The 14247-nt window shown below is 48.1% G+C and overlaps 2 protein-coding genes across 2 annotated transcripts; one reads left to right on the plus strand and one right to left on the minus strand.

Annotated features, from left to right (window-relative positions):
- Positions 1-6950: 6950 nt before the first annotated feature.
- On the minus strand, positions 6951-8366 carry LOC120902353 (TBP-related factor). Its single transcript, XM_040311041.1, has 3 exons — positions 8110-8366; positions 7939-8018; positions 6951-7663 (listed from the first exon to the last, which is right to left on the minus strand). Exons 1-3 carry the CDS (start codon positions 8197-8199, stop codon positions 7144-7146), a joined length of 690 nt encoding a protein of 229 aa, XP_040166975.1. The 5' UTR covers positions 8200-8366; the 3' UTR covers positions 6951-7143.
- Positions 8367-8596: 230 nt separating this feature from the next.
- Positions 8597-14208, plus strand: LOC120902349 (endoplasmic reticulum transmembrane helix translocase). The gene is made up of 4 exons (XM_040311036.1): positions 8597-11967; positions 12041-12380; positions 12452-12728; positions 13235-14208. The coding sequence occupies exons 1-4, from the start codon at positions 9102-9104 to the stop codon at positions 13349-13351; spliced, it is 3600 nt and encodes a 1199-aa protein (XP_040166970.1). The 5' UTR covers positions 8597-9101; the 3' UTR covers positions 13352-14208.
- Positions 14209-14247: the final 39 nt, after the last annotated feature.

Here is a 14247-nt window from a genome sequence, read left to right on the forward strand (position 1 = left end):
ACGTACAGTCAACATTGGCCCATGTGAGGCAAAGGGAGTGGGATTGCATGTTAATTTGACCGTTTAATTGGAGCCCAACGATCCTTCCCCAATTGAAACGATCGTTTAGGTTCAAAAGGTCAAACAAACGAAGAGAAATGAGAAGAAGAGAACAAAACAGAAGAGTGAAAAAATGTCACATTTCAAACAAAAATCATCGTCGTTCGTACAATTGTACTCAAACAAACAGTGCTTGGTAAAGGGCCTGCCGTTTTTTTTCCCCCGCACTGCAATCATGTGGCTTTGCTGATGGTGAGGAAGCAAAACACCCAGACGAAGAGAGCTCCTACAAGTGTTTTAAAAATGAGTTTCTTTTGTAGGAAAAATGCCAACATGCGCTGTGTATTGTAAAACCGCACTTTAGCACGAAACATTTCAATAAGATTCTCGTGAAAATGGCTTGCACGGACGCTATTTAACACCGCATTAGATGTAAATACCATTCCCATAAAGCTTCAGCAAAGGTCAGGCAGCTGATTCTGCTCGAACGGTTCACCGCTTGTTGAATAATGTATCGCACACGTAAATCATGATCCACTGTCCATTTGTTGCATTCGATGCAGCAACGCATTCGTGCAGCGAACAGCATCCCTTCCATCGACCCCTTAGTCCCCAATTAGTCCATGCTTAGGTCACAGCTTCCGACGGTTGACCAACGGAGAGTGCAGTGCACAGTGATCGGAATACCGGGGGGGAATTTTCAATAAAATTCCCATTTTACACACGGGAAGATTCAACCTTGTTTGTACCGAGAGCGGTAACGAGACACGTGGCATCCAGCAGGATCCTTGTAGCACTTGGGGCAAGGGTGGAACCAGGAGGCAAATTGATATCGGTGTACGTCACGACACGTCTTCCGCACGAAGGACACGGCTGTGAGGATGGAGGGATCAAGATGCAAGGTGAAACGGGTGCAATGGGCAGATGGGAGTAGAGCAAAGTTTTCTCATGACAAAAGTTATGTTGCAGAGAGAGAGACAGAGAGAGAGAGAGAGAGAGAGAGAGATAGAGAGAGGAGAGGAGACGGAAAATCAACAGGATAAAACAGTGAACAAGTGGACGAGACACGAAACCCGACAGCGCGATACAACGCGTGCGGGGCTAGCTAATGCCGCGATAGATTCCTAACCAAACCTTGTCTTGTTTTACGGCTGCTAGAGCTGCCTGCTGTTGGGATTTTCCATCCCTGTACAGCGGATGGAGAAACAACAAAAAAAAACCCCACCAGGGAACCGCCAACCAGCGCTCGCACGGCTAAATGTCAAAGGTCGCGGCGGCTAGTGAAACCCCACCGGCGGTTTCGCTCCGTACCGAAAATGCGAGTGGGTTGGACGACGACTCGGTTTCGCCGCCATGCTTGTGCCGTTTTGTGTTTTGTATAGCATAAAACACACACACATACACACAAACGAAAAGCGCAAATTGAACTACATACAAAAATGAGACACAAAAACGCTAAAATTTCGAAAGCAACCGAGCCCAAAATGCCTCCATCTCTTAAGCCACGAGTCACTTTGAGATAAGCGAAAATGGTATCAAGCTTACAAAATGGACTCCCCGGGAGTGGAAGAAACGACCAGGCCCGGTCGGTAAAGGGAAACAATAGACCCAGCGGATCGACATGTGCCGAATGAGCATTAGGGTAAAAGGTAAAAAACCGACCCCGCCAAGAAGTAGAGTGCGCCCACGACGCTCGGCCCGGCCCCAAACTCGGACTGGGATAAGAAAATGCATATCCTTTTTTCCCGCCCACAGTTTTACAGTACGCTGCCTTCTTCACATCGTGAAAAGCGTACAATAACAACAAAAAAACAATGGCAGCAGCATCATCCCTTGTTACCTTGCGCCGTTTGGCGTGACAGCAATAATGCTGGCAGCTGGCAAAACCGATGTGAACGCGCAAAATAAACAAGCGAACCACGCAGCGCGGTAAATGGGATGCAAAAAGCGATGCGTGGGCTAAAGAGAACATTATCCGAAGGGAAACCCAACAGCGGAACACGCCATTTATCAAGCGTGTTTGATGGGTTTGGTGGCCGCAGAGCGCGAAGGCGAAGAGGAGAGACGGTTGGCGCTACAACGATGCAACTGGTGTGTGTGCCTTCCGGGACATTCCACCGAGCTGTGCGGCAGTGGGAGGGAGAAATGCTTAACCACGAGCTGCCGGTGCTGCTGCTGCTGTTCAATCGAACGTGTGAGTTGCGAGAATGTGTGGGCAGATTACAAGGAGCTGTCACTGCCTACGCCAAGGATCATATCCGGTGCTCCGGTATTTAGTTGGTAGCTGCTGCTGCTGCTGCTGCAAGTGGCGCCATTCAGCTGCTGGCCATAGACACACACACACATTGCGGAACGTACGGAAAAACAGCAATTCCAACGTTCATTAGCGCATGCATAACCTTGGATTTTGGTTTCATTTTGCCTGTCACCTTAATGTAGTGATTGATGTTGTCAGCTACCGAAAATACGGCGATGATCGTGAGAAACAATGCAACAAGCGACCACTTCCACCACACGTTTTCCAAACGAACCTGCATGCTGATTTAGTCATGCAAAATCGAATTTTCAATCCATCTTCCAGTACGTCCCCACTGGAGTGCCTGAAGAAGCGAGCAGTGCTGAAGAAGAGATCATGATGATGTTCCTTTCACAGTACAACCATCCAATTCAATTTCAACTTGAGCGCCCTTCTCCCCCATAAAAAGCCGACAGACACACACCCACATGGATCAATGCGGTGGTAGGGTTAGAATGTTGTGACAGACTGGTAACTGATTCGTGTAAAAAGAAGTAGTCAAAAAAACCCACGCCTGCGCCCAGGTAGGAATAGCTGAGCAGGATTCGAATATTATCCGCGTGCAGCCGTGTGCCGTGACATGTGTCGCGCTGAATTTGACCGAAACATAATGGTCCCACCAACCTACGCGCCGAGACTGATGTGTGGGACCCCTCTCTGGCCCCCTACACGCCGTGTGGTATGGTATGAAGATCATGTACCGCGCCTTTGTGTGACGAAGAAAGCGTAACAAGAGCACACCCTTAAGACGATGTAAAGACGAGCACACACCTACAGTACCGTGGAGAATGCTACTCTACTACAAAACAGGTGTGTTATTGAAAGACAATCTTATGTTGGTGGTTCTTTTTGTTTGTTAGAAACTATGCTGCTGTAGTTATCAAGAAAACTTTGATTATATTTATACGCGATGCTCAGATTTCAGCATGCTGACCCACATAAAGGTCAGCCTGCCCACGGACAGTGTATAGATGCCACAGATATGCCCGACCGTACACCGTACGGGACATGGTTGAAATCTAATATCCTCCCCCCTATTGGTTATATCGCTCAGGGTACGCTAATGGGTGATAGCCACCGTACCACCGCGTGCTGGGCAACGTGTTACTCCTCTCTGCAACGTTGGAGGCATCATTGTGTAATTGTTGTTTCATCTCCCCCTTCTGTGTCATTAGATAACTCTAATGTGCTGATGTAACGGGAGCAGTGTACGTAATATTATGGTAATTTGATAAAGACGAAATATGTTAAAGGAAATAATTCTGCAATATTTGACTTGCTGAAGATGACGTTGCTTTTGCATGACGTATGCTACAGCTAATATAACGTGAGTAGCATTGCAATAAGCTAAAATGGAATGGCTAACGTCTCTCAAACCAGGGGCGGTCCCGTGGTACAGTCGTCAACTCGTACGACTTAATAACATGCCCGTCATGGGTTCAAACCTAGAATGGACCGTCTCCCCCCGTAGCAAGGATTGGCTATCCGGCTGTGTGGTTAATGAATTAAGTCTCAAAAGCCTGTATACGCCGGCATGTTCGCGTAGGATGCTACGCCAAATAGAAGAACGGCTCTCAAAGCCATAGTAGGTTCTAGGATTTCTTTGAATTTCGGCAAATGGTCCAAGTATTTGGAGAGAGCATCGCGAGGTGGTTACTGAAAATAAAAGCAATATGTTCAATGTCCTTCATAACTTACTTTAGCTGCGAAAGTGCAAAGATTCATGAATCTCCAAATATTCTTGAAAATCACCAAAGATTGATGAATCTCAAAAGACTCCTGAATCTCGAAAGATTCATGAATTTCAAAAGATTCATATCTCTAGGGATTCATGAATCTCATGATTTTATACATCTCCAAAAATTTATAGAGCTTGAACTTCTCATTATTCTTCTTTTTGAAGCAAGAACCTACATGTTCATGCCATCCTATACAAGCTTTCGAGACTTCTTGGCAAGTTCACACGTTCGCAAGTTAAAGCCACGACGGGTTTAAGGTGTTGTTTAAGATGTTGAGGATGTTGTTTGGTGAGACCGCACAAATTAACTTTTTTGCAAATCATACATCTCTAAAGATTCGTTAATCCCTGGAGAAATATGAATTTTAATGGATTTATTAATCTTTTAGATTCATGAATCTTTGAAGATTCATATATCTCTCGAGATTCATAAATCCTTGGAGATTCATGAATCTTTACAGTTTCATGAATTTTTGAAGAGTCAAATCGAGATTCAAATCACTCATCACTGAAGATTCATATGAATAAATCTCATCGAAAGAGTCATGAAAACCCAACACTAATGTAGAGCTCTAGAGAGTTTAGAGGGGCCACATTAGCAATTATATTATTGAATGATGTGAACCATACTAAAGATATATAATTTTGGCTGAAGAGATTATCTTCTGACCCACCATATTGTATCAATAAACTTCTGCAATCTGTTGAAGAACTTCAATGAATCTCGGTTTGAAATTTGTACTCAGTACAGACATGTTGGCGATCAGTGCATTTAATGGGTAAGCTAAGTGGAGAGCTCTTGTTGGGGGCTACTAATTGGCTCCACTTCTTAGCGTAGAATATGATATTAAAGAACTTGAAGTATTTATGTGAGTTGTGTTGTATTTCTACCCAACTCTTCTGCACTTTAGACGTCAATTTCTGAACACAATGCTATCCGAAACGAAATAACACTAAAAAGATATAGCTCATTCCGATCGTTAAGTGGAAGAGCGTACGGAGCCGCGATTTCCAATTTCCGCCAAATAACTTCTTTTATATTTCATCCCATTTCACCCTGCCCCAAAAACTTTATGAACCTCGTACACCTTCCACTCCACCCACAATTTGGTACCACCAATCATAACTATTAATCTTCCAACGCAGTGGAAAAGGTTGTTGCCGTCGATCGTTCGCTTTTCCCCCTGTGCACTCCTTCGAAACAATGGCCACAGCCACTAATTAAATGTGCTTCATGTCGTATTACTCGTAAAAATGTGGGAGTAGTAGCTTAATTTTCCTTCCATTTACCAGCCATTTATTATCGCTTCGGCTGGGTAATTCGGAAATGACTTGCACATTGATGACACCGGCACTTAACTTGTCGGTCACTAAAGCTTCAACGCCATTGCCTCCCGAATATTCCCGCCCCGTAGTTACTAAGCCGGTGTGGGAAGTTGGGAGCACAAACCCCCCAACATAGTGCTGACCCAATTCCTCGTCATTCGCTCAACATAATAGCTATTCAATCATACTCGGTGTGCCGGTGATGAGGAAGGAATGCGAATTTAATGCGCTTCCCGCTTCCCGATTGCACTCAAATGCCATTTCCCTTGTGGGGTTTAGCGGTAGAAATTATTCTGCAGTTTATGCTGTCGCCGATGCACAGCTGGGATGGGACAGCTTAGCTGGGTTGGGGCGGTTCGTTCAACGACCTGGAACGAGGAAACTGCACAAGGGAGGAACCGCTTCCAGAACGGAACCAATGACACTGGGGAGGGGGTGGGCAACTTCCACCCCGGTCGCAGTTGTGCAATATTTATTAACAAGTCGCGGTGGGTTAAATTGATTTTTTGCCATTCTCTGCTTGCCGTCAGCGTCACTGCTAGGGGCAGTTCGGCGTGGGGATACACAGGGGATCTATTTTTAAGTAGTCACGGTTTGAAGACGCTCGCTTTTACTGCTCCTTTGGCACCACATTTAGGACACATTCCAAAAATCGAATCAATGGACCACCATCCCACTTGCAAACACCACCAGCAGCAGCAACGAAAAGCTCGCCGATCGCATAAGATATGAACTCAACACACCGTCAGTCGGATTCGTTCGGGTTGCAGTTGGCAAACACTTGGTCACCGCCACTTCGAGCGTCTATATGCTCTTTCGAGTGCGTGTGTGTGTCTTCCATTCTAAAATGGATGGCAGTCGTCCCCGGCCAACGACAGTAGCCTTCTTCCTTCGTCCTGTAGAATCGGTAGAAAAAAGCGTCAAAAATCACAGCATGAGCTCATGTTCCGTGCTATTCTACATTCGGGTTCCTTTCTCTCTCTCTCTCCTCTTTTCCCTTTGTCACCCAACCATCCAGCCGATGATCATTGCATAGCAATGATGGCAAATGCTCTTGGTGACAAAACTTTTGCGTCAGTCAACTGCACGACTTCAGACTTCCAGGAGCCGTGATGGTGTAGCCCTTTCCCTCTCCCATACTCGGGGGTAGGAATTTTATACACTCTCGCGCCACATCGCTGTTGCTGGCCGGCGTGTGGCGTCTTGCACAGCATAATCCACGCCACACACACACACACATGTGCACGCTCACACATGAGGGACACGTACACGCAAAACGATGGGGGACATAACGAATTCATTCAACTTCCGCGCGTCGCCAAAATGGAATTGATTTCCGAGGGTTGCTTTCCTCCAGTGCTGGGGTTTCTATTTTTGCGACGGGACTTGGGGGTCGGAATGAATTGATTTGTCGTTACGAAAAGCTCACAATATTAGAACCACTTATTCGCTTATTTATGGGTCATTATTATCGGAAAAAATGCTTCAATGAGGGATGAATTACTAATTATTTTCGGCATTTTTAAGTTTTGGTCCTTCGACCATGGTGCATTACGACGTTAAATAAGAGTATATTTTATTTTAATATGTATATGCAATCAAAAAACATTACAATTGAGTTTAACTTATTAGCAAAAATTTCCGAATTAAAAAGTGCACCAAATGCGTTTCCTTCCCTAACGGCTCTGTGAGAAGCCAACAAAACAACAAAATGCACACCTGCCTGTGGTTGACGGGGGGAAATCTAGTTCTTGCGGAAGCTTTGCAAGATTGGGTAAATGTTTTCTAAGCTTTCGTGAATCTCTCGCTGATTTTTAGCACCGGTAAAAACGATCTTTCCATTCACGAATATTAACAGCACAACGCGCGGTTTCACCATCCGATAGATAAGCCCCGGGAACAGTTCCGGCTCGTACGAGCTGAACTGCCCGTGCACCTGGTTAAGGTTTTCCAGCCGGATGGGAAATCGCAGGTCCGCCGTCGCTACCAGATTCTGTACCTTAAAGTCTAGGAACTTGACGTCGAACCCGAGCTTCTGGATGATGCGGACAAACTTGCGCAGCCCGAGGTGTGCCTGCTGTTCGTTCTTTGCCCCGGTGCAGATGACTTTGCCGGAGCGGAACACCAGTGCGGTGCAGCGTGGGTCCCGTATCCGCATGACGACACCGTGAAATCGGGACGGGTTGTACTCCGAGTTGCGCGTGCGGAAATTGATCGTTTTTAGGTTTAGCTCACAGCCCACACTGACCGTCGCGACACAGTTTCTGTTTGGGGGTGGGGTGGGATTTTAATATCACATCAGGTTTATTTGGAGAGGAGTTTACGTATAGTGAAGGTATTGCAAAACGGATATAAATGAGAAAGGGATCCATAGAAAAGGAAGCATTATGGCTACTGTTCATGGGAAATGGTTAGAATTATGTGTTTATCACATGGTTTTGTGACTGAAGATGTTAGAAATACCTTAAAAATACTCACAAAACAGGGAAAAACGATTTTATAACTATTAGTACTTCAGCAAAGTAACCAGAAATATTACCTTACAAGCACCGAGTTGATTGCTTCCTGTGGTCCAGTGGGTACGGGTGTTTGCATCTGTATGCCCGCTTGTGGAGGTTGCTGCAAATTAAACGATAGATACAGATTATAAATGCTCGAAGGAAAAACCATTCAATTTAGGAGTGTTTTTCACTCAGAACATGCCACTTACTTTCACTGTCTGCCCGATTGATGTGCCAGCCTGGCGTGGTGCCGAGCTGAGCAGCATCTTCAGCGGAGATTCGGGTGCCGATTTATCCATTTCCGATTGGTAGAACACTCCGGCCGGTTGTCCGCAAGCTCGATACCACCTGTTTTCTTTTATTGCACGTAATTATTAGCTACATTTAACCGGCGAGCGTACAAAACGAACGCACGCACGGTTTTTTTGCTGTGGTTTGTTTATGTCGTAGAGAAGAAAACAACTCCAAACGTCAAACATGCAGCGGTGTCTACACGTACGTTGGTGGGAAATGGATAATGTTTTGGAAATATTTGCAATTCTTTTTCCTGAAAAAATTGAAAAATTTAGCTCTTTTGTCGAAATATGATAAATCCTTGCTCATTAAATTACGAATTCTTTCACATTTTCATAAATTAGCGCTTCTACGACTGTCAAACTCATGGCACCGTGTAACTGCACATTAACATCACCAACTGTCAAAGGAAGAAAAGCAACAAAAAGAAAACTTGTGACGAGTTTACTGCCACGACGATTTCTTCTCGGTGAAAAATCCGTGCTTTCCGGTATTTACCATCGGAAAAGCTTACCGCCGTGCATTTTCGTTTGTGTCTGGCAGCTGGCACTACTGTTGTGTTCGTCGTTTCAATCCGCACAGGACCGCACACCCGTTTCCCGGCCCGGCAATCACGTGTCGGGTAGTTGGCAGCAGCAGCGATTCTCCCGGGAGTCCGGCGTACAGCGATGGTTCGGTTTTAGGGTTTTTTTTATCGTATGTGCGTGCGTGTGTGATTTCGACTCCCCACCGTCGGAGCAAATCCTTCAAAACGTCGAGGTTGTGACAAAAGTATTCATTTCCCCTCAAACCCACCGTGTTAGCACCGGTTGGCGGACGGGGCTAGTTTCTTAAGGCGAAGGTGTCCGCACCATCTGAAGGAAATCTCACCTGCCAAAACTCACGGAAAGACCACGTCACGTCCACCATGGGTACCGGAACGAAGCGTCTAACAGCCGGCAGCGGCTCGCTGGATGAGCTGGTCCAGTATGCAACGATACACATCCCGCTGCCGGTGGTGCTGAGCGGTGCCGTGATGCCGTTCATGGTCGTGTACGCACTCTGGCTGTACCTGTGGGTGTTTGTTTACGGAATCGAGGAGTACCAGGATGCCGGGCTGCTGTTTCTTGCCGGCATTGGCTTCACGCAGATCTTCGTGTGTCTGTGCTGCTTCTGGAGCGTGCACGTGCAAACATTCCTCAACTGCCGCCGAACGAAAGTGCCGTGTGCCGGAGCGGTCGTGAAGGTTGTGCCGACCGAAAACAATGGCTCCTCGGAGTTGGTGCGCATTCGCCAGACGAAGGCGGAAGGAGATGCGAAGCTGGACGGCGAACTCACGTACTGGTTTTTGTTTCAAAAAACCAAATACATCTGGGACCCGAACAAGGCCCAGTTCCGGAGCGTCGAGTTTCCCATCCACAAAACGTACGAGGAGTACTTCGAGTCGAAGGGCCACCTGGACGATGCGGACGTAACGCTCGCGCAAGCCACCTACGGCGACAACGAGATGGAGATGGTGGTGCCGGAATTTCTCGAACTGTTCAAGGAGCGTGCCACGGCACCGTTCTTCGTGTTTCAGATATTCTCCGTGCTGCTGTGGTGCCTGGACGAGTACATGTACTACTCCCTGTTCACCCTCTGCATGCTCGTCATCTTCGAGTGTGTGCTGGTGCAGCAGCAGCTCCGCAGCCTGTCGGAGATCCGCAAGATGGGCAACAAACCGTACCAGATCAACGTGTTCCGCAACCGGCGCTGGCGTCCGATAAGCTCCGCCAAGCTGGTGCCGGGCGATCTCGTGTCGGTAACGCGCTCGCAGGACGAAAACATCGTACCGTGCGATCTGCTGCTCATACGCGGCTCGTGCATCGTGGACGAAAGCATGCTTACCGGCGAGTCGGTGCCGCAGATGAAGGAATCGCTCGAGAACAACACGGACGAGCATAACAAGGTGCTCGACATCGAGGCGGACGGCAAGCTGCACGTGCTGTTCCGCGGCACGAAGGTCGTACAACATTCTGCCCCGAGCAAGGGTGCGATGCGCTCGCCGGACAATGGGTGCATCGGGTACGTGCTGCGCACGGGCTTCAACACATCCCAGGGCAAGCTGCTGCGCACGATTCTGTTCGGTGTGAAGCGCGTCACCGAGAACAATCTCGAAACGTTCGCGTTCATTCTGTTCCTGCTCGTGTTTGCGGTTGCCGCCGCCACGTACGTATGGATCAAGGGGACGGAGGATCCGGAGCGCAACCGGTACAAGCTGTTCCTGGAGTGTACGCTCATCCTTACGTCGATCATTCCACCGGATCTACCGATTGAACTGTCGCTAGCGGTCAACACGTCCCTGCTACAGCTGTCCAAGGTGTACGTGTACTGTACGGAGCCGTTCCGCATGCCGTTTGCCGGCAAGGTGCAGATTTGCTGCTTCGACAAGACGGGAACGTTGACGAGCGACAACCTGCTGGTGGAAGGTGTTGCCGGTCTCAAGCAGGATACCTCGATCGTACCGATCGGTGAGATTCCGGAAGCGACGGCCCACGTACTCGGATCTTGCCATTCGCTCGTACAGCTCGACGAAGGCCTGGTGGGTGATCCGCTGGAGAAAGCCACGCTGACGGCGATCGATTGGAACCTTACGAAGGGTGACTCGTGCGTGCCGAAGCGTGGCAAGTTCAAAGCGCTACGAATCTACCATCGGTTTCACTTTTCCTCCTCCCTGAAGCGTATGTCGGTGCTGGCCGGCTATCTGATGCCGTTCTCGAACGAAACGTGCTACATCGGCACGGTAAAGGGAGCGCCGGAAGTGATCGTGAAGATGCTAAAGACCGTCCCCGAGCATTACGAGCGTACGTATCTGGAGTATTCGCGCCGTGGTGCCCGCGTGCTTGCGCTGGGCTACAAGAGCTTCGGCACGCTGGACAACAACACCGTGCGGGAGCTGAAGCGCGATGATGTGGAGCGTGATCTTGAGTTTGCGGGATTCATCATCATCTCCTGCCCGCTGAAGCCGGACTCGAAGTACGCAATCAAGGAAATCATACAAGCGTCGCACAAGGTGATGATGATCACGGGGGACAATCCGCTGACGGCGTGTCACGTCGCAAAGGAGCTTCGATTCAGCCGGAGAACGATCGTCATTCTTACGCCACCGGAAGAGCTTAACGGAAGCACGGCGGGCGCGGGCGAATGGCACTGGGAGTCTATCAACCGGGAGCTACGACTGCCGCTAGATTCACGAACGGTTAAGGAGCTGTACAAAGAGTACGACTTTTGCATAACCGGCGAAGGGCTGCAGTATCTCGGTCGCGAACGTCACGCGTACCTGCAGCAGCTCATACCGTACGCGACGGTGTTTGCGCGCTTTGCCCCGAAGCAGAAAGAGTACGTGCTAACGACGCTGAAAAAGCTGGGCTACTATACGCTCATGTGTGGCGACGGAACGAACGATGTGGGAGCGCTCAAGCACGCGCACGTCGGCGTGTCCCTGTTGAGCCACATGCCCTCGCGCTCGGAGCGCAAGCAGCAGCGCGAGCAGCAGGAGGAGAAGGAGGAGAAAAAGAAGGCACTGAAAGCGAGCGGACCCAGTGCGGGAGCGATCGAGGATGGTAGCAATAATCGGCGGCAGCTAACACCACGCGAACGGGCGATTATGCGTGCGCGGGAAAATCAGAGCGCGGCGCAGGAACGGCTGCAGAAGGCGCTGAAGGAGATGGACGAGGAGCAGGTGCAGATAGTGAAGCTGGGCGATGCGAGTATTGCCGCACCGTTCACGAGCAGGCTGACATCGATCAATTGCGGTAAGTGCGGATGGTAGTAGAATGGCATGGCAAAGATGTGCGTTTTTTAAATATAAAAATTACCCCATTCCAGTGTGTCACATCATCAAGCAGGGACGATGCACGTTGGTGACGACGTTGCAGATGTTCAAAATCCTTGCACTGAACGCGCTCATCTCCGCCTACTGCCAGTCGGTGCTGTACATCGACGGTGTGAAGCATAGCGACGCTCAGCTCACCCTGCACGGCCTGCTGACGGCGGCCTGTTTTCTGTTCATCACCCGGTCCAAGCCGCTGAAGGTGCTGTCGAAACAAGCGCCCCTGCCAAACATCTTCAATCTGTACTCGGTGACGACGATTCTGGCCCAGTTTGCGGTCCACTTCTCTGCCTTGATCTACATGGTGCACGAAGCCAATGCGCGAACACCTCCACGGTAAGTTTCTGTTGAATAGATTTTCATCGCAGCTTCTAATTAATGATATGTGTGTGTTGTTCTCTCCACAGGGAAGGAAAAGTGAAGCTAAACGTGGACCTAGCACCGGACGAGAAGCAAGAGTTTGAGCCGAACATCGTTAACAGCACGGTGTACATTATCGGCATCGCGATGCAGATCGCTACCGTAGCGGTCAACTACAAGGGCCATCCGTTTATGGAGAGCTTGCGCGAGAATCGTTTGCTGTCGTACGCGATCTTCAGCTCGAGCGCGATCGTGTTCTGCCTGGCGTTGGGCATTGTGCCCGATCTGCTCGAGATGTTTGAAGTGATTGACTTTGATGCCGATGTGAGTGCTTTTAACCCCTGCAGTACAAGGTTTTCCAAGCCAAGATTTCGAATGTGCACATCATTATGCATTATCTGCAAGATGTTTTTCAACAGCTGTCAAATCGGTGTATTTGCATCATACATTGTGTCCGAGGTCCGTATCTAATGTGAACGTCATTATTCAACAATCGAGCGAGAGGGTTTTTTCAACAGCCCAGCTGTCACAAATAATGAAAGCTGTTGAAAAACATCTTGCAACTCTTAAATAATGCTGTTCACATTGAAAATTGACCCGGAAAACAGTGTAATAAAATATCAGCTCCTACACATGATTTTCAACACATCACAGAGAACTGTCAAATTCAATCCTGCTTGCTAGCGTGTTGAAAATCATTGGAAATCGTTTGAAAAACATCTTGCAATCAATGAAAAATGTTGTACATATTGGAAATATGAATCGCTGGAAGCCCGTGTAATTCCTTTTAAAACTGCATTTTTAACTGATTGTTGTCTGTTTTCTTCCAGTTCCGGCGGATACTCGTTGGCGTGCTGATAGCGGATATGGTGCTGGCGTACCTAGTCGATCGCGTTTGCTCGTTTCTGTTTGGTGAAACGCGTGGAAAGACGGACATTATTACTTAATGCGCTTGCCGTTGCGGGTAAATAAGATATGGCGGCAATTGGGGAGGCAGGATGGATCGACGACCATTCAAAACATCTCCTGCCCCCCACCTCATGCCAAGAGGTTGCACAAGAGTTCACAGCAAATACTGCGCACCACACGATCGTTGAAGAGCAGAGTTTGATTTTGCAGCCAGGTTTAAACAACATTGGTTTCGATGTTGAGGAATCGTTCGTTAGTATTTCACGAAAACAATCGGGAAGGAGAGCAATACGGAGCTAGAATTCGAATCGAATTGCAATGTAGGTAAGACGGCTCCCGGGGGCACATTAGAATAGTTTACTTTAGTTGCATTTACGTACCCCTTCTAAGCTGCTTGTTGGTGTCACGTGGGTTTAAACGTTTTAGCTGATTTGTTTTATGTCTCCATTGAATCCATTTAATTGTCGAAAGTAGACTGCATCCAATCATTGCGGGAGTGTTTGGAGTGAAAAAAGGGGTTCTTCTCTATTCACAAGCCAAACCGCGGAACCATTTTCAATCATCATCGGGAATGTGTGGCGAGGGGTTTAATTCTTTAAATTATTCTTGAGGCCAAGATGAGCTTCGGGAGCGTGTCGTATGTGTTTGACCGGTTTGAATTGTGTGCAGGGAAGAACAGAAAAAGACTTATCCAACATCCCATTGCGTGAACGGTATCGAATTCAATGATTACGGGACGCAAACGGAGACTCGAGCAGGGGAGCTAGTAGTGAAAATGATAAGCTAATGATAAAACAAACGATACAAAGTTGTGCACCGTTTTCTTGCAGCGTGTGTGTGTAAGTTGAGCGGAACGAAGGGACGCGACAAAATAGACACAAATTCCAAAAATAGATCATTTCTTCTTTGCTTTACGAGAGAAACAAACACACAG

The sequence above is a fragment of the Anopheles arabiensis genome, chromosome 3 (genome assembly GCF_016920715.1).
Source record: "Anopheles arabiensis isolate DONGOLA chromosome 3, AaraD3, whole genome shotgun sequence".
Taxonomy (NCBI): domain Eukaryota; kingdom Metazoa; phylum Arthropoda; class Insecta; order Diptera; family Culicidae; genus Anopheles; species Anopheles arabiensis.